General features: G+C 34.6%; 1 protein-coding gene and 1 pseudogene across 3 annotated transcripts in view; one reads left to right on the forward strand and one right to left on the reverse strand.

Moving 5' to 3' along the window:
• Positions 1–26053, reverse strand: part of BRINP3 (BMP/retinoic acid inducible neural specific 3) — a 413695-nt gene that overhangs the window by 125991 nt on the left and 261651 nt on the right. For all 3 annotated transcript variants that reach the window (XM_045455783.1, XM_045455784.1, XM_045455785.1), the window contains exon 5: positions 7519–7624. In XM_045455783.1, coding sequence (XP_045311739.1) covers positions 7519–7624 — 106 coding nt within the window. The remainder of the gene's footprint in view (positions 1–7518; positions 7625–26053) is intronic.
• LOC123586541 lies at positions 3637–4557 on the forward strand (annotated as a pseudogene).

Genomic DNA, 26053 nt, shown 5'->3' on the forward strand with positions numbered 1-26053 from the left:
CACCGTCTGTGAGTTTGAGCCCCGCATCAGGCTCTGTGCTGATGGCTCAGAGCCTGGAGGCTGCTTCCAATTCTGTGTCTCCCTTGTTCTCTGCCCCTCCCCGCCTTGCACTCTGTCTCCCTCTCTCTCAAAAAATAAACAAACATTTAAAAACAATTAAAAATAGGGGCGCCTGGGTGGCTCAGTCGGTTAAGCGACCGACTTCAGCTCAGGTCATGATCTCACAATTTGTGAGTTCGAGCCCCCCGTTGGGCTCTGTGCTGACAGCTTGGAGCCTGGACCTGCTTCGGATTCTGTGTCTCCCTCTCTCTCTGCCCCATCCCCTGCTTGTGCTCTGTCTCTCTCTGTCTCAAAAATAAATACAAACATTAAAAAATTTTTTTAAACAATCATTAGAAAATTATCTAAGCCAAAAAAAGAAAGAGAAAAAAAAAGAAAGAAAAAAGATCTAAGCCTTCAAAATTGCAAATATTTGTAATTCTTCTCAACATGTGCTGATTCTGTGCACTGTCCAAGAATCTCAGAAATGATAGAAGTGTTTAATCCCTCAGATTACCTGATTTTTTAAAAATGTAATTGGCTCTTTGTTTCTTCATTTATGTAAAAAAATGTTTTATTTTTTTATTTTTAATTTTTTTCTTTATATTTTATTTATTTTTGAGACAGTGAGAGACAGAGCGAGAGTGGGGGAGGGGCAGAGAGAGATGGACACACAGAATCCAAAACAGGTTCCAGGCTCTGTCTGACCTGTCAGACCAGACTGAGCCACCCAGGCATCCCTAAAATGTTCATTTTAATTCCAGTTAGTTAGCATACAGGGTTATATTAGTTTCAGGTGTACAGTATAGTGATTCAACACTTCCATACATCACTCAGCGCTCACGTCAACAAGTGCACTCCTGGAGCCCCATCACCTATTTAACCCATCTCCCCCACCTCCGGTAACCATCATTTAGGTTTCTATAATTAAGAAAGAATCTATTTCTTGGTTTGTCTCTCTCTTTCTCTCTCTGCTCATTTTTTTTTGTTTTTTTAAATTCCACATATGAATAAAATTATATGGTATTTCTCTTCCTTTGTCTCCTTAACCTAATTGTTTAGAATATTTAGTTATTTTTACATAATGTAGGTAGAGCCTACCTTCCTATACCTTTAAAAAGAGATGCATTTATTTTCCACCACATGATTTCAAGTAGTTTTCAATATTTTCTTTTACTTTCAGACTATTAGCTCACATTTACATAGATATCACAAGACAATGGGTTGTGGCAATGGTAAAGGAGTTACAGAATGTTGATGATAATGCTTATCTCTTGTTATTAACAATGCATAACTTATCCAACTCTGTTATTCAGGAGTGATCATTGAGACTACAAGGAAGCAGATGGACTGATTTCCACTGTTACACAGTTCATGTCCTTGCCAGGTATTAAGACAGCTCTATGATATGATTCATTACTTGTCTACATGCAAGTTTAGTGAATTAATATCTCTGAGGAAAACATTCAAAAATGAAGATAAGTCTATATGATTAATATTTAGGGTTCTTTACTTGTTTAGTATTTATTATGATACTTCAAGAAAATAGTTTCAATTTAAGCCATCTTGTTACATAGGAAAATTTAATAAAAAAGGTAAATATTCAAAGTGATCAGTATATAAAAAGAAGAAGAAAAAGAAACATCTGGTCAATACCTAATTGACATTTACTACAAAATTGGATTTTACAATTATGTTTATCTCTTTATCTATCTATCTACTTATCTATCCCTGCAAGAAGAAAACTGACATTCTGTAAAAAGTTTTTTGGGGGATGGGGAAGAAGTCGAGAGACAAATCATTCAAAACCTTTTTGAGTTTTTTAAGGCTCTCCTGGGGATTTTTTTTTTTTTAATGTACAGGAAAAATAGAGTGAAAACACCAAAATACTAATTAGAGAAGGTCTACTTGGCACTGAGCCATTGCTTAAGGAAGCTGAGTTCTGAGCCCAGGATGTTCTGTTAAAGGGAGCATATGAAACAGGGCACTGGAAATTATAAATTATAATCTAATGGAAATTCTGCAAACTGAAGTTAAGAAATAACTGATGGACTAATAGCAGGCTAGAAAGAGTTAAACAGATAATAAGCAAACTGGAATAGGTCATAAAAATATTGAATACAAAGTAGTAAAAAAAAGGCAAAAGAATATAAAATACAGAAGACAGTATAAAAGATATATAGGTCATGACTAAAAGGTCTAAAAATATATTTAGTGGAACCCCAGAATAAGAGGTAAGAAGGAAAAAAGCAATATTTTACGAATAAATATATTAAAAATTTTTCAAAATTGATGAGACACTAAGAAAGCTGTAATGTGCAAGTATATGTTCTGGCAAGGCAAAATATACTTTCTGGCAAGACAAGCAGCAAAGTGAAAATGACCAGCTGACTAGTGCTCTTCAATGCTGTTCACCCAAAATAGCGTGAAAAACTAAGGAATTCCTTGGACATTATCAAGTTGCCATCTAAAATTTTCATCACATATTAAATAAACCTAGAGTAGCAATTTGTTGCATTATAAATACTTCTCTTTTGGGGCACCTGTGTGGCTCAGTCTGTTAAGCCTCCAATTTGACCAGGTACATGATCTTCTGGTTCATGAGATCAAACCCCTCAATGGGCTCCATAGTGAGAGTACAGAGCCTGCTTGGGATTCTCTCTGCTCTGTCTGTCCCTCCCCCAGCTTGTGCTATCTCAAAATAAACACAAAAGCATTAAACAAACAAACAAATAATTCTACTTTAAAATAAAAATATTACATTGTATTTCCTTATGTAACAATGGACGCTTGTCCTGGCAATTTGGGATCTAATAACATCTACTAGAAAAAATTTATGAGTGAGGTGTGTGTATGTGCATATGTGTTTGTTAATTCATTTCACGATACCTACATATTTTTGTTCTAATATATATTCACTAATAAGCATCTTTCCTGACCTCAGTCACATATCACTGCTATGAAAATAAATAATTGATGATGTGTGTATATTTTACTGACAAGTAGAGATAACATAAAATTTTATGGCATAAATTATACAATACATGCTTTTCTTTTGTTTAATTTTTTAAGTTTATTTATTTATTTTGACAGCGAAAGAGAGAACACACAAGCAGACGCGGGACAGAGAGAGAGAGAGAGAGAGAAAGAGAGGGAAAGGGAGAGAGAGAATCCCAAGCAGGCTCTGTTCTGTTAGCACAGAGCCCAGCACCAGCTCAGACTCACAAACCCTGAGATCATGACCTCAGCCAAAACCAAGAGTCAGGTGCTTAACCAGGTGAGCCACCTGCACCTCAATATGTACTTTTCTAATAATGAAAATCTTCAAGCTAAAGAATGTTAACTCTCGATGTAATCATTATAATTACTGGTAACACACAACTCAGTAGATTTAAATTTAGTACATGTATTGGTAAATAATCTTTAAAAACAAATGCTACCATCTTATTGAAAACACAGGATTTTAATGACTTGATAGGGTTTTAGTGTTCATTAGTTTATGGGTTTTTTGGCTAGAAATATATGTTAATAAAAATCATTTTCCTGCTTTTCATCCTTATATATGTTAAGCTCTAAGAAATCTATTCCAGGGAAGTGGGCTGGCATCCAAGCCCCTGCCAATGCGAGTCTGGTGGGAATGGGAGCCATCAGAACGGCCACCATGACTGTGGACAAGAGCAGCACGATGCTGCAGTACATCGACTACAGGATAAGGTGCATCCCTCAAGACTCCCGTATCTTCATTGGCACCTTCAAGGCTTTAAACAAGCGTGTGAATCTGATCCTCTGTGACTGTAGTGAGTTCAGGAAGATCATGCCAAATAATTCAAAACAGGAAGAGAAAGAAGGAAGTCCTTGGTCTGGTGCTGCTTGGGGAGGAGAAACTGGTCTCAATGCCAGGAGAGGGACCTCTTCCCAAAGATACTGACATTGTCTGAGTGCCACCTGCTGGAGCTGCCAGAGGCCCAGGGATTAGCAGAGCTGATGACAGAGGAATCCTAGGTGGTGTTCCAATGCCCCACACTCCTGCAGGACTTTCTGTGCCCGGCCGAGGGGTTGGTGGGCCAGCCCAACAGGTGATGACCCCCCCAAGGAAGAGACATTTAGGTTGCTGCAGTTGCTGCTATAGCCAGTATTGCCGGGGCCCCAACCCAGTATCCACCTGGCTGTGGTGTCCTTCCCCACCTAAGGGCTGAGAGGAACCCCCTCCAGGCATGATGGACCCACCACCTGGCATGAGGATTCCCATGGGTCCCACAGTGAGGATCCTCATGGATGAGGAAGTCCAACGAGCACGTCCCTTTCAGGATGCAACCGCCTTCCAGGGGGATGAGATGCTTTATTTGATCTGTGGCCACAGAGATATGGATATAGTCCACAAAGGCATGGGCCCGATTGCCCGGGGCCAAGTTACCACAGGCCTGTTTGTTTGTTATGCCTTTGTGTTCAGTCTCATGAAGTTGTCTGGTTTCCCTTTGGTGGTCTCCTCACCCAGGAACGCGCCCACCAAGGCCCTAGACTGTTCTTGCCCTCCTCAGCTCCCTGCCTGTTTCCTGTAATGCTGTACATAGTCCTTCTATTTCCTTATGGCCTGTGAAACTAGTCTCTAATAAACTCTTAAGAATATTTAAAAAAAGAAAAAAGAAAATTTGTTCCAATACATCAATAAATAAAGAAAATAGGAAATAAAACAGTTTTATGAGGGAATATCATTAAATTTTTACTATAAGCAAAACAAAAACAAAAACAAAACAAAACAATTATAGTGACCTATCAATAAATCTCCTATTTGATAATAAACCAGTCCTCTGTCAATTTTGTTGAAATAAAACATTAAGAACCAACTGATCTGGAAAAGTATTTGTTACTCAATCATATGAATCATTCACATCTCAGTTTCTGGGAATTTTACCAAAAAGTTATTACCAAGACTTAATAAATGACTTTTCATTACTCCTTTACCCTTTCACTCAGAAGTACTTTGTTTGATATGTTAAATTAACCAGGCGTTGGAAACATTGGAATGTTATTAATATATTAATATGAATATATTAATGTTAGTATATTTATTAACACTTTCTTATGAGTTACTCTTTGTCATATATTACATGTATCATCATCAATAATTTGGAGTTGCAGGTATGGCTTTTTCAAGTTTTGAAGTGTCTGTTTGTAAGCTAACCGGTGAAGCCAGATCTCGAGGACAAACAAGCAGGTAAACCTAGCTTCCTCACTGCCAGAAAACATTTGATTTCACTTTTTTTAGGTCAAAATTAATGTTCTGTGTGCATCTCTTTGACATCTCATTTCAGAATGTTCATTCTAATATAGTGAGGTCATGTAGTTTTGTTCCTAATTTGTTGCCTGATGCTTTTACCTTGAATAATTCTTATTGATGCTTTCCTTGCTCTGATGAAATTCTACTTCGAGACACCAGTGTTTCCACTTGTCAAATATAGTGACCTAAAATCTTGTATACATTTCAAAGGAATGTATCCTAGGAATGCTGATCCAGAATCAACTAATGCTTTGTTGTTGTTTTTTTTTTTTTTTAAGTGGAGAAGGGCTGCTATTAATGGTGAGGTTGAACAAGTAAATCAACATAAATACTTGGACTCTCAATAAAGATGAAGTCTGAGAAAGAACACATGGGGAGTTGAGGATTTTGATATTAATTTCCTGAAATTATCTTTGGAAAGGTCTTGGCACCACAAGGATACACATAAAGTTGTGGCAGACAATTGAAAATAGAGGCCTGGAAAATAGAAAAGGTGAAAAATAGAGACACAGGTTTCTGCATTACTCACAGAAATGGTAAAAGGTTGAAACAATAATTATTCAAAAAAGAAGAACTGCTTCACTTATTCGTGTGCGAATTGTTTTTCAAGACAGATAAGAGGTTGAAGCTTTGCTTTTATAATGTAATACTCTAAAAACTAAGCACAGTGATTCACAAATAAAAAAATAATAACTCATGTTAATAAATAAATTTTAATAACAAATCAATAAACATATGTCATATAAATATTCCAAATCTTTTTCTATTAAACTTAATGCTCTGATGACAAGTTAATCCATACATTAGAAAAGAGTAAGCCGTAGAGAATTACATGTAATATCAGTAGAGTACATTTGTTTAAGTAAGAAAAAAATATTTCAATAACTTTATATCCAAAATTGATAATGAGAAATTGGGTGGCATTTAAAGTTTAAATTTTTAAGTACTTCCTTTTTCATTTGTATACAATTGAAAAGAGATGAGATTCATTTATTATTTAAGGTAAGTTTAAATAACCCAAAGTTATTACATTTTTGAAAATTGAAATGTTGAGGGAAAATGTCTTGATTTCTGGAACTTTAGAGCATTCTTATGTAAAACTGAATAATGTAAATGCAGCTCTAACTTACGTAGTTAAAGAAAAAAGTAGACGAGAGAAAAGGTAGACTAGAGAAGAGTGACTGAAAATTGATCAAGTTGATCAGTCAACTTAATTTAGATAATATGTCACCACAAACAAGGCCTTTCTGAACTTCTTCAACTAGTACAGGTTTAAACATGTGTATTCATAAACTTTCATGTCATTATAAATAAGTAATAAATAAGTACACACACCAATGACCCATTTGAGGACAGTATATTTGTTACAAGTTATTTAAAAATCCTCTATTGAGTTTTCTTACAAAATATAGCAATAGAAAACAAAAGGCAAATTATTACCATTATCACATAATCTATCTCTATGATGGAAGTAATGCAAATATAAATATTTTGTTAATATATTCTCAAATAAGTGTCTATCAGAGGACAAACTCAGCTCTATGTACCATATTAGGCTATGTTTGTTTGTTTAGTTATTTACTTATTTTTAAAGTTCATTTATTGATTTTGAGAGAGGTAGAGACAGTGCAGATGGGGGAGGGGGCAGAGAGAGGGAGAGAGAGAGTCCCAAGCCATAGGGCTTGAACTCACGAAAATGTGAGATCATGACCTGAGCCGAAACGCTTAGATATTATGTTATACTTAAAATGTCAACAGTTCATGCTACTCTGTGCATTGATACGGCTACAACTTTTACTAGAATCTATAAGGAAAAAGTCAAACCCAGACAAACCTATGAAAACACAGCTACATATTGAGATAAAGATTACTGTATAGAAGTAAAATATCATGATAAATTTTCAATTGCCACAGATTACCTAATTTAGAAGTAAAGTGAATTTTAACATTTTCTTCATCTGGTATAGAATGTTATTAGCAATTAAAAATAGGAAATTAGCATTTTATAAGAATTTTAACAGCCTAGTGCTGCATATATGGCTTGTTAACAAGAAGAAGAAGAAAAAGAAGAAGAAGGAGGAGGAGGAGGAGGAGGAGGAGGAGGAAGAGGGAGGGGGTGGGGGAAGGGAAGGAGAAAGAAATCACAACTGGGTAATTATTATCCAGACTTGTAGAGAATTAACGAAGTTTTAGCTACATACCTTGCAACTGAATCTTATTCTCAGGACTCTGAACCAGAACAGAACTGACAGAATCTAAGTTGTCATAGTTACTGCAGCCAAGAGGACCAGTCCGTGTTTCTGTTACCTGACAAACAAAACATCAACTTTATTATATAAATCAGACTTCACCATGTTCTTTTAGCTCAATGTAGCTGTCACACACTGATATTATATGTTGGACAGTAAACATCACTGAAAGGCATAGGATCTGATACATACCAACAATACACACACCTAAGCACAGAGAAGACAAATAACTCCCTTTGTCTTCAATTCCATTCTCTTTCCTTTGGCTAGGCATAAATCTTCTGGGAACAATAATAGAAAGCTCTTTTTGGTCAAAAGCATCACTCACCTAAGGTCATTGATTTTAACCAAGATATGACAAGGCCATGCCCCTTTAGATAGCAAGTTCTGACTCGTATGAGAATTGTTTTTTGTTTGTTCATTTTTCCTCAATAAATCAGACCCATCTGTCCGGCTACTGTCTAAAAACTGATTTTATTATTTTATTCTACTTAAAAATCTATAATTTCCCCATCTTTTATGGTGCCTTCAAAGTCCAAACTCTTTTGCTTGATTTCCATCTGTCCCATTTATCCCCAACACACATTAACTTGCTTTCCAGCTGGACATTCTTAATTCTATGCCTTTGATTATACATCCTCCACCCCCGTCTTTCTTTTCTCCCCTTTGACTAACTTATTTTATCTCTCCTCAAGATTAAGCACATTTTCAAACACCCACACAAAATATTCCTTACTGGATTCCACTTGTATTTTTCCCATTTCTATAAAGTTGGGGTTTGCAGTGCTCAGCCATAGCACTTAATTATGGAATTACATGTCGCAGACTAATTTTTCCATGGGTCTCTTGGGATGTAGAGTATTAGGAGATGAGGAGGAGTTTAGGAAATAAAGAGAAATTAAATTTATCCTCAGGATAATTAAAAAAAAAAACATAGTTTGAAGCAGGGAAATATTGTGATGATCTTTGTATTTTTTTTTGATCTTTGTATTTTAAAAAAAGATACTCTCCACACAACAACCAGAACAGTTTCCAAAATTAATTCACATCATCTCATTTCACCATTCACAACTCCATGATGGCTTTCCATCTTACTTAGGGTAAAACCCAGAACCCTTCCTAGAACTAAACAAATGTCATACTATCCAGTTATCCCTGTTACCTCTCTAAACTCATCCCCTCTCCTCTTTTCCTTGTTTACTCCACTCCAACTACACTTACCCTTTGTGAACATGCTAGCTATTTTCCGACCTTGGGATTTCTGACCTGCTGTTCCTGCATCTGGAATGCTCTTCCTCAAAATATTTATAAGCTCACTGTTTCACTTCTTTCAAGTTTTTGTTCAAATGTCACTCTCTTAGGACTACTTGGACAAGCCTATTTTCAATGAATACAACTTCCCACACTTCCCTCTTTGAACCATTATTTCCTTTCCTCCTTACCTTGTTCTACTTTTTCCAAAGTAGTTTTCAGCTTCTAACATGCAGTATAATTTAATCATTTATCATGATTACCGTTGACACCTCTCATCGGAATGCAAGTTCCACAAGTGCAGGAAATACTGCCTATTTTGTTCACTATAATATCCACATCACATACTAGGTTCTTGTATAAGCCCATGATGAAGTGAAAAAGAAGGGGACAGTTTGAGGGGGAAAATCATAACAAGGAAGTCAGTAAGGTCATTATTGAGATGATAAAGCCTGAATAAAGCAGTGGCAATAACATTTATCTGAAGAAGACAGATTATATAAAACAATTGGACCTGGCAAGATTAGGAAACACTGAAAATATACACAGTGGAGGGAGGAAAAGGAAACTGAGGTTTTGAGCATAAGTGATAACATTATGATACGTTGCAAATAGGGTCCACTGTGGAGAACATGTAAGAGAATTTGGTTTTGAGCATTCTGACTTCTGAATGGAATAACATTTTCAACCAGAAACATCCAGTAGGAGTAACAGTGCAGATCTATTTCTTAGAAGTTATGTCGAAGATGGGATTACTAACTTGGGAGTCAAACACTTATAGGTAATAATCAAAGACAAAGGGATAGACATGTCAGCTCAGATGCACTGAGTGAAGGTATAATTTGTACCATGACAGCTCTATGATATTTTGTAACAAGTCCTTTAAAACAATGTATATTGACTATGAGTACAAAGCAATAGTTGAGAATGCAGTGTACCATGCGCAAAGCAATACTTTTTCCTAACATCACACCAACTTTGTCTACTCCCCACCACTCTATTCCAATGGTGATACTGACCATCCCTTATTTTTTTCAGGGAAATCATATCTAATGTTGATATGCATAGCATACATGTATGAGTATGAGTGTGTATATCCACATGACATTTAAATATAGATGATTAACAAAAGGGTAAAAGGAGGATTAAAGCCATCAAAGGAAATACTTAAGGTTTCATGTAACTTAAATCTTCATGTTGTCCTATCATGTAGTTTAACTACGGTCCACCAGCACACACAGACATCAAAATAATAGAAACAAATTCCAGCATTTGTCATTGTAAGGAATTTTTAAGAAGTAAAATTGGCTGGGGCACCGAGGTCGCTCAGTTGGCTAAGCGTCCCACTCTCGGTTTTGCCTTAGGTCATGATCTCACGGTTTTGTGGGTTTGAGCCCTGCATCAGGCTGTGTGCTGACAGTGCGGAGCCTGCTTGGGATTCTCTCTCTCTCCCTCTCTGTCTGCCCCTCCCCTACTCACACTGACTCTGTCTCTCCCAAAATAAATAAACTTAAAAAAATAAATAAATAAAAAGAAATAAAATTGGCTTCAAGCACACGTTTATTGAGATATGAGATCTTGGAATTTAGAAGGCAATCTTTTGACACTTAACTTTTGAAAGAAGATCAATGGTAGTATTCCATCTCTTTACAGACCTTCAGTTATATTAAGTCACTGTGTTTTTGAGAATAAATTCAGGAAATTTAAATAATGGGTTTATAAATTTAGAACTTTGAATACCTTTCTATATCTACAGATTGATTTAATTTCTTGCTTTTCCCAATATACAATAATAAAAATCTAGCAGATCCTATTTATAATTTTATTATTTTTTAATTATTATTTGTTTTTGAAAGAGAAAAAGAGAGCACAAGCAGAAGAGGGGCAGAAGGAGAGGGAGAGAGAATCCCAAGCAGATTCTGTCCTGTCAGGGCACACACAAACCTATGAATCGAGAGGTCATGAACTGACCTAAAACCAAGGGTCAGAAGCTTCGCTGACTGAGCCACCCAGGAGCCCCAATTTATAATTTTATTTTGTTTATTATCACTCAAAAGTGAATTCGCTAATACTTTTATGATTTAATATAAAAATTCACAAACTCTAGCACAGTCAAAATGCAAACGTCTTATTTTCAATGGTTTCATATTTAAGGCTCTTACATGTCTTATTAGTGTCAACATTAATAAATGCATCCATCCTTATTTCTTTAGTACTATCAAGGAAATGAAATGAAAAGAAACTAATAAAAGCCAATTTATTCTTTTTTTTTAATTTTTTTTTTAACGTTTATTTATTCTTGAGACAGAGAGAGACAGAGCATGAACGGGGGAGGGGCAGAGAGAGAGGGAGACACAGAATCGGAAACAGGCTCCAGGCTCTGAGCCATCAGCCCAGAACCTGACGCGGGGCTCGAACTCACAGACCGCGAGATCGTGACCCGGGCTGAAGTCGGACGCTCAACCGACTGAGCCACCCAGGCGCCCCAAAGCCAATTTATTCTATAAGCATTTCTATAGATATATTAACTCTACCAAAAATGAATTATGTGGTGGTACCACAAATAGCTTGAATTTCTGTTCATCAGCTGATAGATGAACATCTGGTATAGAGGTCTTCATGTATAATCTAAAAATGGAAGAGTGATTAAACAGATAAACATAACAATGAGTAAGACTAAAAAAAAATGAATACCGACTGACAACAATGCAGTACTGATAGCTTTCAGTGTTTTGAGAACTGTGATATCGAATGAGAAAATATTTTTTTAAATTTCTTTTATTCATCTATTGGAAGGAGGATGTTGAAAGCAAGGGAATGTAGTCCTTAGTATCCAAAAATGATGCCCTCTCTGAGGTGTCACAGTGGTTTGTGATTGTATCTGAGCACTATGAAGAAAACTGTATGTGTTCGTGGAAGTTGAAGGACCAGTGAGGAGTAGCAAACACAGAAGAGGCGATTTTACCAGGAGTCGAAAGAAAAATCGAACCTTCTGAACGTGTTTAGGACAAATATGTCTTCAAAATATAACAAATGTGGTGTTTATTTCTATCATTGACTTATGTGAATTGTGTTTTATTTAAAACAATTTTTTAAATGCTTCTTTTTGAGAGGGAACAAGTGGGAGAGGGTCAGAGAGAAGGAGACAAAGCATCCGAAGCAAGATCTGTGCTGACAGCAGGGAGCCTGATATGGGGCTTGAACTCACAAACCACTGGATCATGACCTGAGCTGAAGTCAGAGACTCAACAAAGTGAGCCACCCAGGTGCCTCTATGCAGATTGGGTTTTAAATATATTGTTAAAGATCAGAGCGGATACAAAAGATCCTTTCAATTTTTCCTATATTGTTCCTATGTTGTTGCAAGAAACTACTGCTTACTATTTTCGCAGTTGGGAGATTTTTACAGTCTAAAAGAATATAGAACCTTCTTAACTCAAAGAAATTCCTTGGAAGTAATTATATTAACCAATAGTATAGAGTCACGTTAATTTAGATTAAAATAAAATGGTACAAATATTTCACTCGGAAATAAACCATCTTTATGATTTTCTATCAAATTTCTCTACAGTTTTACATAGTCTAAAGATGATATAATGCCACAGCGATGCAGTGGAGTAATAAAATCAATTCAATGAGAACTAGTTGAAGAAAAACTATCTGAAGCAAATTTTTTTAAATATTAAAACAGTGAAGAAAATGGGACAAAAGAGTAAACACACAAAAAAAACATGCCACATTCCTAAACGAAATTGCACTATTAAGAGTCCATCATCTTCAAAGTCAGGCAATACATATTTAAAATATTTGCAGTCAAAATCATAATAATGTTATATATTTTGAAGAAAACAGACTTAAATGAACATGCCCAGGTCACTACTGTAGCTCCACCAACTTAAGCTATTTAAGCTTCAAGTTTCTATTGGGTGGAATGACTAAAATTTTCCTAAAGCACAGTGTGCTTGGGAAACAAAAATGAGGTGATCCATAAACAGTGCTTACCATGTGCCTGGGCCACAGTAATTAATTCAAGATAAATGTAAAGTATGTGTAAATGTTTACTATTAAAAAGCAAAGGCACAAGATGATCTCAATTCATGTAAATTTATTGAAATTATCCATACTCTACCTCTCAATCAAGGTTATTAAGATCACAATACTTTTTCTGATGTCAGTGCTGAATGTTAATTAACACCTTTCTTTGTAGTTAGAGAGCAGGGGGCTGAATTTTAAACCTTCCTAAATCAAACTCACCCTTGAAAGAGACTACGTAGAAATTTTGTACAAAATCACATCAATACACAATTAGAGCACAATATAGTAAGAATAATCCACAGACTAAGCTAGAAATATTGGTATAGGAAAAAAATAGTTCAATTACATAAAATGAAAAGAACAACAGTAGCTACAAGAAAAATAGAAACAGTTTTCTGATCTGTAGTATTGAAGACAATCAAGGAGTCTCTCAAAACAAGTATGATTATATGAGAATATCTTCATCCATGTTGAGGGAAAAAAGCAAAAGAAAATGAATATATACTTCGTAAAATTATACACACACATCCATTATATACATAGCTCTGTGAATGTGACATTGCTCTAGGCTTTTTACAGAATGAAGCAAAGCATTAGTTTGTCATTTTGGCTAAACTGATTATTGTTTATCGACAATTCAATAAAATGCATGATCATATGAATAATATATCTCTTTATCGCAGATCTATAAATGCACATTTTAAAAAAAAAAAGCTTGTAATGTTCCTGGAAACTTTATCTGAAATCAATAGGGGGACGTTTTTTTTTTATACCTCTTAAAGTATAAAACAGATAACCATTACAATGGCTTGTCACTTGTGAACTATTTATTGACCATATGATAAGAAAAAATATGGAATGGCAGTATCCTTTTTGTTCCAATGCATAATTTTTAATGACAAAAATAATAAATGTTTATGTTGGAACTTCAAACAATAAAGTAACAACTGCTTTTCTCCTCTGTTCTCATTTATTTACCATCTTCCGTTTACCAGACACGAAAATCATTGAAACTAGAAGAAACAGCTGTTCAAGACCATCTTTTATTCATCGACCAAATTTTCATGAACTTCAAACTTTACAGCTTTTTCCTCCTATTTTTTCTTAGATTTCATTTGCTTCGAAATTATATTAGAGTACATTGAAGTAGTTTTTTGGATAATTTTATATCATCATTGATTGTGCATAGGAAACAATAGAATACTGATAAGTACAATGTAGCTCTTTTGTAAGGAGTTTTTAAAAATCCAATCCAATCCGATCCACTTTTAATATTGAAATGTTATATTTATTTTGTTTTTGTTCAAGGCCATGGTGATGACTATTCTATGATCTAAAGGATAAACACATGATAAATCAGTTTTCCACTAGGAATACCATAACCATCCTTAGGAGTACCATCCTTATTTCTTTTTTATTTTGTTAAGTACTCATAATTCAAAAAGCACAATTATTTCTTATGAAAAGCAATTAGCCTTTTCCTAATAAACTCATCAGTGAGTAGCCATGAGAAACACTATTTCCCAAGAGTAGAAAATTATTTTAGGGAATAAATATACTAAGAATTGGGAGATTAACCTTCTCAAGATATTTTAATAGCTTAATCCTTTATTTTATCACAAAATTTTCTTTATGTTTTGTTATGGCAATTATAATTTTTTTAATGTTTATATTTGAGACAGAGAGAGACAAAGGATGAGTGGGGGAGGGGCAGAGATAGAGGAAGACACAGAATCCTAAGCAGGTTTACACCAGGCTCTGAGCTGTCAGCAAAGAGCCTGATGCCAGGCTTGAACCCCAGAGCCATGAGATCATGACCTGAGCCGAAGTCGGACGCTCAATCAAGTGAGCCACCCAGGTGCCCCTGGCAATTATAAAATTACACTTGTCTGTTCACATTATTTTCTTCACTTATTGAACTGTAAACTCCCTATTCATAATTACACACAGTACTTCACACATGGTAGGAATCCAATGATTGTGAAATAAATTGGTGGATAAATATGTTAGTTTTAGTTCGAAATAACAAAAGAATATTTACATTCATTTATTCAACTTTTCTGAGAACCTCTTGAAGAAAATGCAGCAGGTACAGCATACAAAAAGTTTTAGAACTATCAGGAGTCTTAGAAACCATCCAGCCTCACCATCTCATTACACAAATGAAGTATCTGGAGCCCAGAGAGGTTATGGAGCATGCTCAGTATCATGTAAGTGAAATTAGAGCTGGAACTGGGTCTTAAACCTCCTGACTCATCAATCAAAGGCCCATTCTGAGCATCATACTGGCTTTCAAGTTCTATATGTAAGGGTTTTAAACTTTGTTTGCCTTCATCAATTTAATTCATTCTCCCTCTACCTTTCCCTCTCTCTTTAGCAATAGAGTTACAGTAAATAAAAATTTAACTGGTCTAGATTGATGTATAGGTCAGTTAGAATGGGGTAGTATCTTGGGTCATTCTCATGAATAACAAATATTGCCATGAATGTGATGGTTAATACAACTTTACCATGTGATGGTTAATACAACAATACAACTTGGCTTTTAAAAGCCAAATGAATTACCTTTTACCCTAAGTATTAATTTATTAAAGACTTGAAATATAACTTCCCACATGTTCTTATATTATGCTACATTAGACTTTTAAAGAGTACAATACAAATGCTGATTACTTTTTATTATGTCCTAAAATAGGATCTTTTATAGTTGTATATGGTTAAACCTATCAAAATAACAAAAACCTTTAGACAATACCAATATCAAATATATATATTTAGGGGCGCCTGGGTGGCACAGTCGGTTAAGCGTCCGACTTCAGCCAGGTCACGATCTCGCGGTCCGTGAGTTCGAGCCCCGCGTCGGGCTCTGGGCTGATGGCTCAGAGCCTGGAGCCTGTTTCCGATTCTGTGTCTCCCTCTCTCTCTGCCCCTCCCCCGTTCATGCTCTGTCTCTCTCTGTCCCAAAAATAAATAAACGTTGAAAAAAAAAATTAAAAAAAAATATATATATATATAAATTTATATATGGTATAATATATATGTTGTAACCCATTATTTATAATTAAATCATGATAGGATACTAAAACATACATAATTATATATATGTAACTATATAAGTCTTAGATATGTTATAATTAAATGCACAATAATTTTATCATATGATATTCATTTATGATATTATATAATTTTATGATATTATATATGGTACTTGATTATAAATTATATATAATAATTAGAAATTACACACATGCATCATTTCTGTTTACTTTCAAATATGAATATTAAGTTTAAATGTATTTTTACCGTTTTTTTCCTCTGCCAGTCATTAATTCTTATTTTAACCTTTTACTGAGCACTTAATATCAAACTGCAACTCAATATAGTCTGAGTTCTTTATCCTGCTGCAATATTTCTGGGGCTTAATATTTAATTAAGAAAGAATTTTCAAACATGTTGTTACTTACAAAAAGCATATGAAAATGTTCATATTGGAATAATGATATTCTAGTAGCAAGAACATCGTTTACTTTTAAAGTTACTTTGTTATTTATACTAAGTTTTGTGGGGAAATTACAAATTCATATACAAAATGCTATATGTCCTCAAGTGAAAAATACATGAGTAGATCAATGTACATGAGTAGATGCAAAATTTAATTGCATTTTCACATTATAACACACATTATACTTAGTGCATTATATACACAATTAATATCATGATTTAAAATATATTGACATCATCAATGTTTCTTGAACCTGTTCTAGCTGTTTAAAAGAAGTTTAAAATAGTACATGATATATAATCAATGCTCAGATGACTCATATATTTACATAGGAAGCACAAATACGAATCAAATACAAATTGAATGTAAAGGAGCATACACCACTGTTGAATTATTTATCTATGCAAATAACTTTACGCTGAAAACTATTTCTCCTAATTTTACTCTCCATAATTTCAATAAATAACACACTTTTAAATATTAGAATCATCCATTTATAGGATTGCATTTTAAAAAGCTATCTGGACTTTATTCTACAGGAGGAGCAGTGATACTGTAAACAGGATAAAATGTATGATCATAAATAATAATAAGTTATGTATTTTCATAACGCATGTGCAGAATAAACAACAGAACTATGAATTGTAAAATGTAAGGAATGAGACACCATGTAGATCAAAATATAGCATGTGAAATAAACTATTAAGTTGTGAAGAGAATAATACAAAAGACAGGGTACACTTCATTTAGGGACAAAACAGAGTATGTCTTCTTGGAGAGCAATTGCTTTAGTGCAGTTTTCACTTACACCTGCCACCATGAGTCCAGGCATGGCTATAATGATTGACCTATTTTTTTCATACCCCATAAATCACCCTCCATCACAATTATACACAAACACCCACATGTAAACCTGTTGAGACAGTCCATATATGTCTTTTGGTACATTTTAAAATATAAAATTACACATGAGGCTAGAAAAAAGAAATTTTCTTAAAGTGTCTATTCAGTTTGATATGGAATAAGGTAAAGTGGACACAATTTAGTCACAGCGAGGTTGCCAAATAACATCAGGACTCCTTTGTGCTTAATCCCAGGTTACCATGGAATTTCAGTGTGTGGCACTTGATTGGTCTTAAAGAGGCCAAATCTATAAGCTCACTCCTACAGATGCTGTTTGATTTATTTTATAAATAACGCAGAGCTTAAAATCACAGCAATTGGAAGAAACTATATAGAAAAAAAAAGTTTTCATTAGGTTTCTAACTACATATATATACACACTTAGAAAATTGACATTTTCCTAAATGCTACATTTGTGTACCTGTAACTGATCGTGTTACATAAATGGGAACTTTGTACTTCATTATATGAAGTCTAAAGGAATATTGTTATTACACTAGAGTTGCCTTAGAGTTTTCTGATGGATTCAGTATTAATAATTAAAAAAAGAGAAGTGTCACTGCCACAGGGCAGCTACAAACAACAAAGAGCTTACAACCTGGTTTGGGGCCTGGGCATGTCACCTGCATTCTGGTGAGAGTCCTTAGGCAGGCACTGCAGTTCTTGTGGCCGGTGTGGACCTGAATGCCACTTCCCCCAGACCAAAGAAACTACATTTGAGGGAACTCAGGAGCCAGAGGTTCATTTCTGTGGCTTCACCCAAAAAATAAAAATGATCCAAGGCAGCATTCATTATATTTATTTTAAAAATGAAAGCAAACAGAAGAAGTAAAATATTTAAAAATGATTTTGTTTTCTGTTTATTCTATGAATTGCAATCTCATTGCCTTTTAGTTATTGAATTTACTTCAAATGATCACAAACTCTAAAATACAACAGCAAAAAAAAAAAAAAATCTATTTCTAAACCCAAGTTCAGAATACAAATATTATGGGAATCATCACATAAAACTAAGAGTGTTTTACAATCATTTTCAACAACAATGTTGTCAGCTGTCCCTTTTAAGCAAAAATACAAAATTAGGAGTTACACAAAAGGCTAAATTTAATATAACAAAGGATTGGATTCGAAAAGGGTCCTTAGCCTTGGAGACAGTCATCTCTAATTGCAAAAAAACATGCACGGACTATCCCTTATGGTTTTTGTTATTCCTTTTCCAAATCTTTTCTGTATGTTTAGATCCAACCACTCCAAGATATGCGTCTATCTTTAAGTGTTCTCTCTTCTTCAATGGAAAAAGTAGAGAAGCAGTTAGATTGAACATATCCAAGATGTTATACACTGTCACCTAGGACTGAGCAAATGCCACTGAGTCCACAAACAAGACGTGTTGCCAGGTTGAGTGAGCAAAGAGTTACACTAAACATAGCCTCTCACTTCATTTATCCCTGTTCTATAATTTATTTTATCAGCATATTTCTAAATCTGCCCATTCTGTCCATTTAGTACTCACCCAGAGTCTCAGTCAAGTAGTTAATTGTGAGCTGAGGCTCCATATAATATAAAAATTTATCAATCAAATTATCTATTTTGCTTTTCTTATCAAAGTAACTAAAAAATGGGCAGATGCAGGGGCGCCTGGGTGACTCGGTCTGTTAAGTGTCTGACTCTTGGTTTCAGCTCAGGTCATGTTCTCATGGTTTATGGGTTCTGGCCCTGCATTGGGCTCATGGCTGGCAGCGTAGAGCCAGCTTGGGATTCTCTCTCTCCCCCTTTCTCTGCCCCTCCTCCCGCTCTCTCTCCCTCAAAAATAAATAAACTTAAAACAAAACGTGCAGGTACAAATTTCAAGTACTGGAGTGAAAGAACCTAACACAATATTGGAGAAAGATGGCAGCAGATTCAAGGGTACTGTCAATCCACCATGACAAGTAGTGCATACAAAGCACACCCTGGGACAATCTGTCACTAGCAAAATGCCAACTGCAAAATGCTCTGCCATACTGGGATACTAAAGCAAGACAACTTATTAGATATAGGCTTTTTTTGTGCTTAAAAATTAATCTTGGGCGCCTGGGTGGCTCAGTCGGTTAAACGTCCAACTTCAGCTTGAGTCATGATCTCACGGTTCATGAGTTCAAGTCCCATGTCGGGCTCCGTGCTGCCAGCTTGGGGCCTGGAGTCAGCTTCAGATTCTGTATCTCCCTCTCTCTCTGCCCCTCTCCCGCTCACACGCTGTCTCTCTCAGAAATAAATAAACATTAATTTTTTTTTCAATTAATCAAGCTCTTTCATTATTTTTATTTTTTATTTTTTGTTTTAATTTAGGAGCCAGTATAGGGTATTATACCATTTTGCACAGATCCCACTATCTTATTAAAAAAAAATACCTTACCAAAATTTTTTGTATCACTCCTCTAAAATTCCATATTTAATATCACTATTCTGAACTACTTATTAAAACATATCTTATTGCTTATGATTAAAAATATAAAACTTTTTATTGTAGCCTTTTGAAGTTTCAGCAGTATTCGATATTTCTGAATTCCTTAAGCATGTCAAAATCTCTGACTTCAGTTATCTTTTTATACTAGACAACTAATGCCTGTGCACAGACTAGCTAAACTTTCATACTGTAACTGTCATATTCTTCCATTTGTCACCCAATTAAACAAGCGCCCGAGAGAACTGATAAGCACACCATTTCAAAACTCCACAGACTCAGGAATAATTAAAAAGACAGAAGTGGATTTCTTGTTTCAACTGGTCATTACAGAAACAGTTCTGCTGTCATTTCTTTTCCTTTCTTTCTTTCTTTCTTTCTCTCTCTCTCTCTCTTTCTTTTTCTTTCTTTCTTTCTTTTTCTTTCTTTCTTTCTTTCTTTCTCTCTTTCTTTCTCTCTTTCTTTCCTTCTTTCTGTCTTTCTTTCTTTCTTTCTTTTCCAAACAATAATTGGCTTTGCCCACACAAAAAAAGCTCGGATAAACCCAATTTCTTTAGTAACTGGTTATCACAAAAAGTCACTAAGACGACTTTTTGTCATCTTACAAACAAAATTATATGAGAAAGAAGAATCTTATAATCAACATGAATTACATCCACATTCGTAAAATTCTAAGAGCTGGGGTGAGGAATAAATTGAACAAATCTCTCAGTAATATTGCAATCACATTCTGTAGGGCTGCACCCCTCTGCATTATTGTTTCAAGTTGAAACACAGGCTGAAGAGTATGATTAATATAATCATTTATCATAAAAAATTAATGGAAACATAACATAGGTGAAAAGGACCCAAAGCTTAGTCATTTTAAAAGCATGTATGTATCTATTTCCTGAAATAAATTTAGAAATAAAATAACACAAATTTGGGGCACCTGGGTGGCTCAGTCAGTTGGGTGTCTGACTTCCGCTCAGGTCATGATCTCCAGGTTCGTGGAGATCCGCGTCCGGCTCTGTGCTGACAGCTCAGAGCCTGGAGCCTGCTCCAGATTCTGTGTGTGTGTTTCTTTCTGCCCCATCCCTGCTTGCACTCTGTCTCTCTCTCAGAAATAAATAAACATTAAAAAAATTTAAAGAAATAAAATAACAAAAATCCAATGTGGACTCGCACTGCATTTTTGTCTTCCTATTCCATTACCTCTTTCCTAAATGCTAATCCTTGTTATATTATTTCTTCCCATTTCTAACCTTCAGATATCAGGTTTCTTTTTTTTATTTAAATTTTTTTTTTTACATTTTATTTATTTTTGATAGACAGAGCACAAGTGGGGGAAGGTCAGAGAGAGAGGGAGACACAGGATCCAAAGCAGGCTCCAGGCTCTGAGCTGTCAGCCCAGAGCCAGAAGTGGGGCTTGAACTCAGGAACCATAAGATCATGACCTTAGCCTAAGTCGGACACTCAACCGACTGAGCCACCCAGGTGCCGCTAGATATCAGGTTACTAAAGGGACTTCTATATCTCCATGGTGCCTCTGGGACTTCATGGAGCTTTGTTAACAGCAAGCATTTCTCAAAATGCAGTCCAAAGACCACATGCACCCATGGTTACAAAGCACCAAGTCTATTAACTTTGAATCTCAGAAGATACTTTTTAGTCATGCAACCAGGTGATTCTTAGCCACAGTAAACACTAAAGCCCACCTAGCTAGTAAACAAAAATCTTAAAAGAAAAAGATAGGGGCGCCTGGGTGGCTCAGTCTGTTGAGTGACTGACTTCGGCTCAGGTCAGGATCTCACGGTTTGCGAGCTCGAGCCCTGCCTTGGGCTCTGTGCTGCCAGCTCAGAGCCTGGAGCCTGCTTCGGATTCTGTGTCTCCCTCTTTCTGCCGCCCCCCTCTCATGCTCTGTCTCAGAAATAAATAAACATTTAAAAAAAAAAGATAATTCCTCAGTGGGTACATAATTTCAAATTATGTTTTTTTTTCCCTTTTCCTCATGAAAGATTACAAAAGCAAACCCCTGTTCATTCATATCTCATTCATTCAACATTGCTAGGGAAGAACTTTCAAAGGGATTTATTCTTGACGATCCAACTTTGATTCACTGTTCTTTTTTTTTAAATTTCACATTGTAATTATTTTCTATGAAAAACTTTCAAAAGTAAAAAATAAACTAATCTGCTCCTTAATCACAATTTCCTCTTTTCTTGGTTCTATTGATACACCAATCATCTTTATAACATATTGAGTATAAAGGTATTTGCCTCTGCATTGTGGGACCTGCTAAAAATGACTGAGGTGTTATTCAGATGTATTTTACTGAGGTGTCATTTGGCCTGTTTGGTGGGTTTCCCATCCCCTTATCTCACTATAACTGTAATCTATTGATAAAACTATGAATCCAACTTTCAGCCCTTTTTGTCTTCCTGAAAATCTACTACTAATCTGTTACCAGTGAGGAAATCAGATAAGTAAGCTGGGTGGATTTGTTTTTGAATGGTTTCTAAGGGAAAACCTGGAAGACTCCCTCTTATTAAAAAAATTAAAATAAAAATTAAAACATGGACTTTAAGATCAAACCTAAAGTCTCTTTAGATTGCTTAGGCCTCTTCAACACTTGCTTTTAAGTTTTCTGACATATTACAGTTTAAGCTATTGAAAAATGACATTAAAATTTCCAAAAGGGCTATATTTCAAGTCAGAAATATCCATATTATGCTTAACTATAATGGGACACTAGATTTTCAAGCATAGAAAATGAAACAATTTGATTACCAAAAGGGGAACCAAATTGCAGTTATGAAATTGGTTTCTATTTCCAGCTTTGTCCTTTGCTTATGGTGTAAATATCTTCACATATAAAAACAAAAATACCTGCATTACTTAGGGAAAAAGAGATTATATATATATTATATATTATATATATATGTTATATATATAATATATAATATATATAATAGAAGATAAGAGATTAATATGAACAATTATATGCCAACATATTGGATAACCTAGAAAACATGGATAAAATCCTGGGAAGACATAACGTTCCAAAAGTTAAAACAAATACAAAAAATCTGAATTGAGTTATTACAAGTATTGAAAGTGATTCAATAATTTAATGTGTATATATATACACACACACACACACACACACACACACACATACACACATGTATATGTTACTTAAACTCTGTTAATCTCTGTTTTGATCACTATAGCTTTGTAATATAGTTTGAAATTTTGAAATCAGGGAGCTTGAAGCCTCCAGCTTTGTTTATTCTTCTTTCTCAAGATTGCTTTGGCTCTTCAGGGTCTTTTGTGGTTATATACATATTTAAAATTCTTTGCTCTAGTTCTGTGAAAAATACCATTGATATTTTAATGAGGATTGCATTAAATCTGTAGATTTCTTTGGGAAGTACAGACATTTTAACAATATTATTTCTTCCAAATTCATGAGCAAAATATATTTTATTTCATTTTTTATGTCATCTCTCTCTCTCTCTTTTATTTTATTTTTTTTTTTGTCAGTATCTTACAGTTTTCAGAGTACAGGATTTTTACTTTCTTGATTAAATTTATTGCTAGGTATTTTTTTTTTTGATGCAGTTGTAATTGGGATTATTTTATTTCTCTTTCTCATAGCTCATTATTAGCATATAAAAAGGTTACAAATTTCTGTATGTTAATTTTGTACTCTACAACTCTACTGAATTCATTTTTAGTTCTAGCAGTTTTTTGGTGAAGTCTAGCATTTTCTATATACAGTATTATGTCATCCACAAATAAAAATAGTTTTATTTCCTCCTTTCCAATTTATATGCATTTTATTCCTTTTTCTTGCCTAATTGATATGTCTAGGACTCCCACTACTATGCTGAATAAAAGTGGTGAGAGTGGGCACCCTTGTCCTATGCCTGGTCTTAGAGGAGAAACTTCCAATTTCTCATATTAAGTATGATGTTAGCTATACATTTGCCGTATATAGCTTTTATTATGTTGAGGTACAAATGTAATCCCACTTGGTTGAGACTTTTTATCATAAATAGCTATTAAATTTTGTCAAATCCTTTTCCTGCATTATTGAGAAGATCATATGATTTTAATATTTAATTATTTTTGAGAGAGAGAACACAAGAGAGGGGGAGGGGAAAGAAAGCGGAGACAGTGCAGAGCCCAAGGAAGGGTTTGAACCCTGGAACTGTGACATCATGACCTGAGCTGAAGTCAAAAGCTTAACCCACTGAGCCACCCAGGTGCTTCCAAGAAGATCATATGATTTGTGTCCTCTGTTTTGTTAATGTGGGATCATGTTGATTGATTTGCAGATGCTGAGCCATCCTTACATCTCTGGAATAGCTCCCACTCAATTTGGTATATGATCCTTTCAATATATTGTTCAATTAAATTTGCTAATATTTTGTTGAGGATTCTTGCATCTATGTTTGCCAGGGATAATGCCCTGTAACTTTCTTTTATTGTGCTGTCATTGTCTAGTTTTAGTATCAGAGTAATACTAGCTTCAAAACCATAAGTTTGGAAATATTCATTATTCTTCAATTTGGGGAGTAATTTGAGGAGAACCAGAACTAACTCTTCTTTAAATGTTTGGTAAAATTCACCTGTGAATCTTTTGGTCCTAGATGTTAGTTTTGGGGGAGTTTTAAATTACTGAATTACTTTCAATACTTGTAATCACTCAATTCAGATTTTTTATATTTGTGTTAACTCTTGGAACGTTGTGTCTTCCCAGGATTTTATCCATGTTTTCTAGGTTATCCAATATGTTGGCATATAATTGTTCATATTAATCTCTTATCATCCTTTGTATTTCTGTAGTGTGAGTTGTAACTTCTCCTTTTGAAGTAGGCCTGTATCACTATGAACTTCTATCTTAGAAATTCTTTTGTTGTTTCCCATAGGCTTTGAAAAATTGCATTTCCGTTTTCATTTATGTCAAGGTAATCTGATTTTCTCTTTGTGTTGAGAAAACTGAATGAAAAAGAATCAAAATGGACCACTACTTTACTCCATATATGAAAATAAATCCAAAAGATATGAAAGACCTTTAATGTAAGACCTGATAAAAATCTCAGGACAAAACATCAGCAGTAAGCTCTTTGACATTGGTCTTAGCAATTTTTTCAAACCCAGACAAGGGTAACAAAAGCTAAAAAAACAAATGGGATTATGTTAAACTCAAAACCTGTCACACAGTGAAGGAAACCAACAAGGAAACAAAACAAAAACAAAAGCAACTTACTAAATAGAAGATATTGGTAAGTCATACATCCAATAAGGGGTTGATATACAAAAATATAAAGAACTTACACAACTTAATGTAAATAACAATTTAAAAATGGGTATATAAATTAAATAGACATTTTTACAAAGAAAACATACAAACAGGCAGATTAAAAGATGCTCAACATCGCTAGTAATCATGGAAATTCAAATCAAAAGCCCAATAAGGTATCATTTCAAATCTGTCAGAATGGCTATTATAAAAAATAACAGATGTTGGTGAGGATATGGGGCAATGGGAACCTTCATACACTCTGTGCGGGAGCACAAATTGATGCAACCACTACGGAGAAGAGTACTGAAGTTCCTCAAAAAAAAAAAAAGTGCCATAAAATTCAGAAATTTCACTTCTGGGTATTTATCTGAAGAAAATGAAAACAACAATTTGAAATGATATATATATATTCCTGTAATTCACTATACCACTGTTTATACTAACTCAGTTATGGAAGCACCATAAATACCATCCAAGATGAATGGAATGGATAAAATAGATTCAGATATATTCAGACAGATATATACAATGGGATATTACTCAGCCATAAAAAAGAATGCAATCTTGTCATTTGTGACTGCGTGGATAAACTTAGTGGGCATTATGCTAAGTGAAATAAATCAGACACAGAAAGAAAAATACTATATCATTTCACTTTTATGTGGAATATAAAATCATAAAACAAAATGAAAACAGAAACAGACTGATAGATACAGTAAACAAACTGTTGGTTATCATAGGTGGGAGGGGTTAGAGGGTGGGTGAAATAGGTGAAGAAGATTAATAGAAACAAATTTCCAGTTATAAAAGAAATAAGTAATGAGAATGTAATGCATGGCATAGGAAATGTAGTCAATAAAATTGTAATAACGTTTTACGGTGACAAATGGTAACTAGACTTATCATGTGGATCCTTTTGCAGTGTATAAAAATATTGAATCACTATGATTTATGTCTGAAACTAATAGCATATTGTATGTCAATTTTGCTTCAGTAAAAATAGGTAATCCCTATACAAATATAGGTTTTTGTTTAGAAAAGGGAACAGAAGATTTCAAAG

The sequence above is a fragment of the Leopardus geoffroyi genome, chromosome C3, assembly GCF_018350155.1.
Source record: "Leopardus geoffroyi isolate Oge1 chromosome C3, O.geoffroyi_Oge1_pat1.0, whole genome shotgun sequence".
In the NCBI taxonomy this organism is placed as follows: Eukaryota; Metazoa; Chordata; class Mammalia; order Carnivora; family Felidae; genus Leopardus; species Leopardus geoffroyi.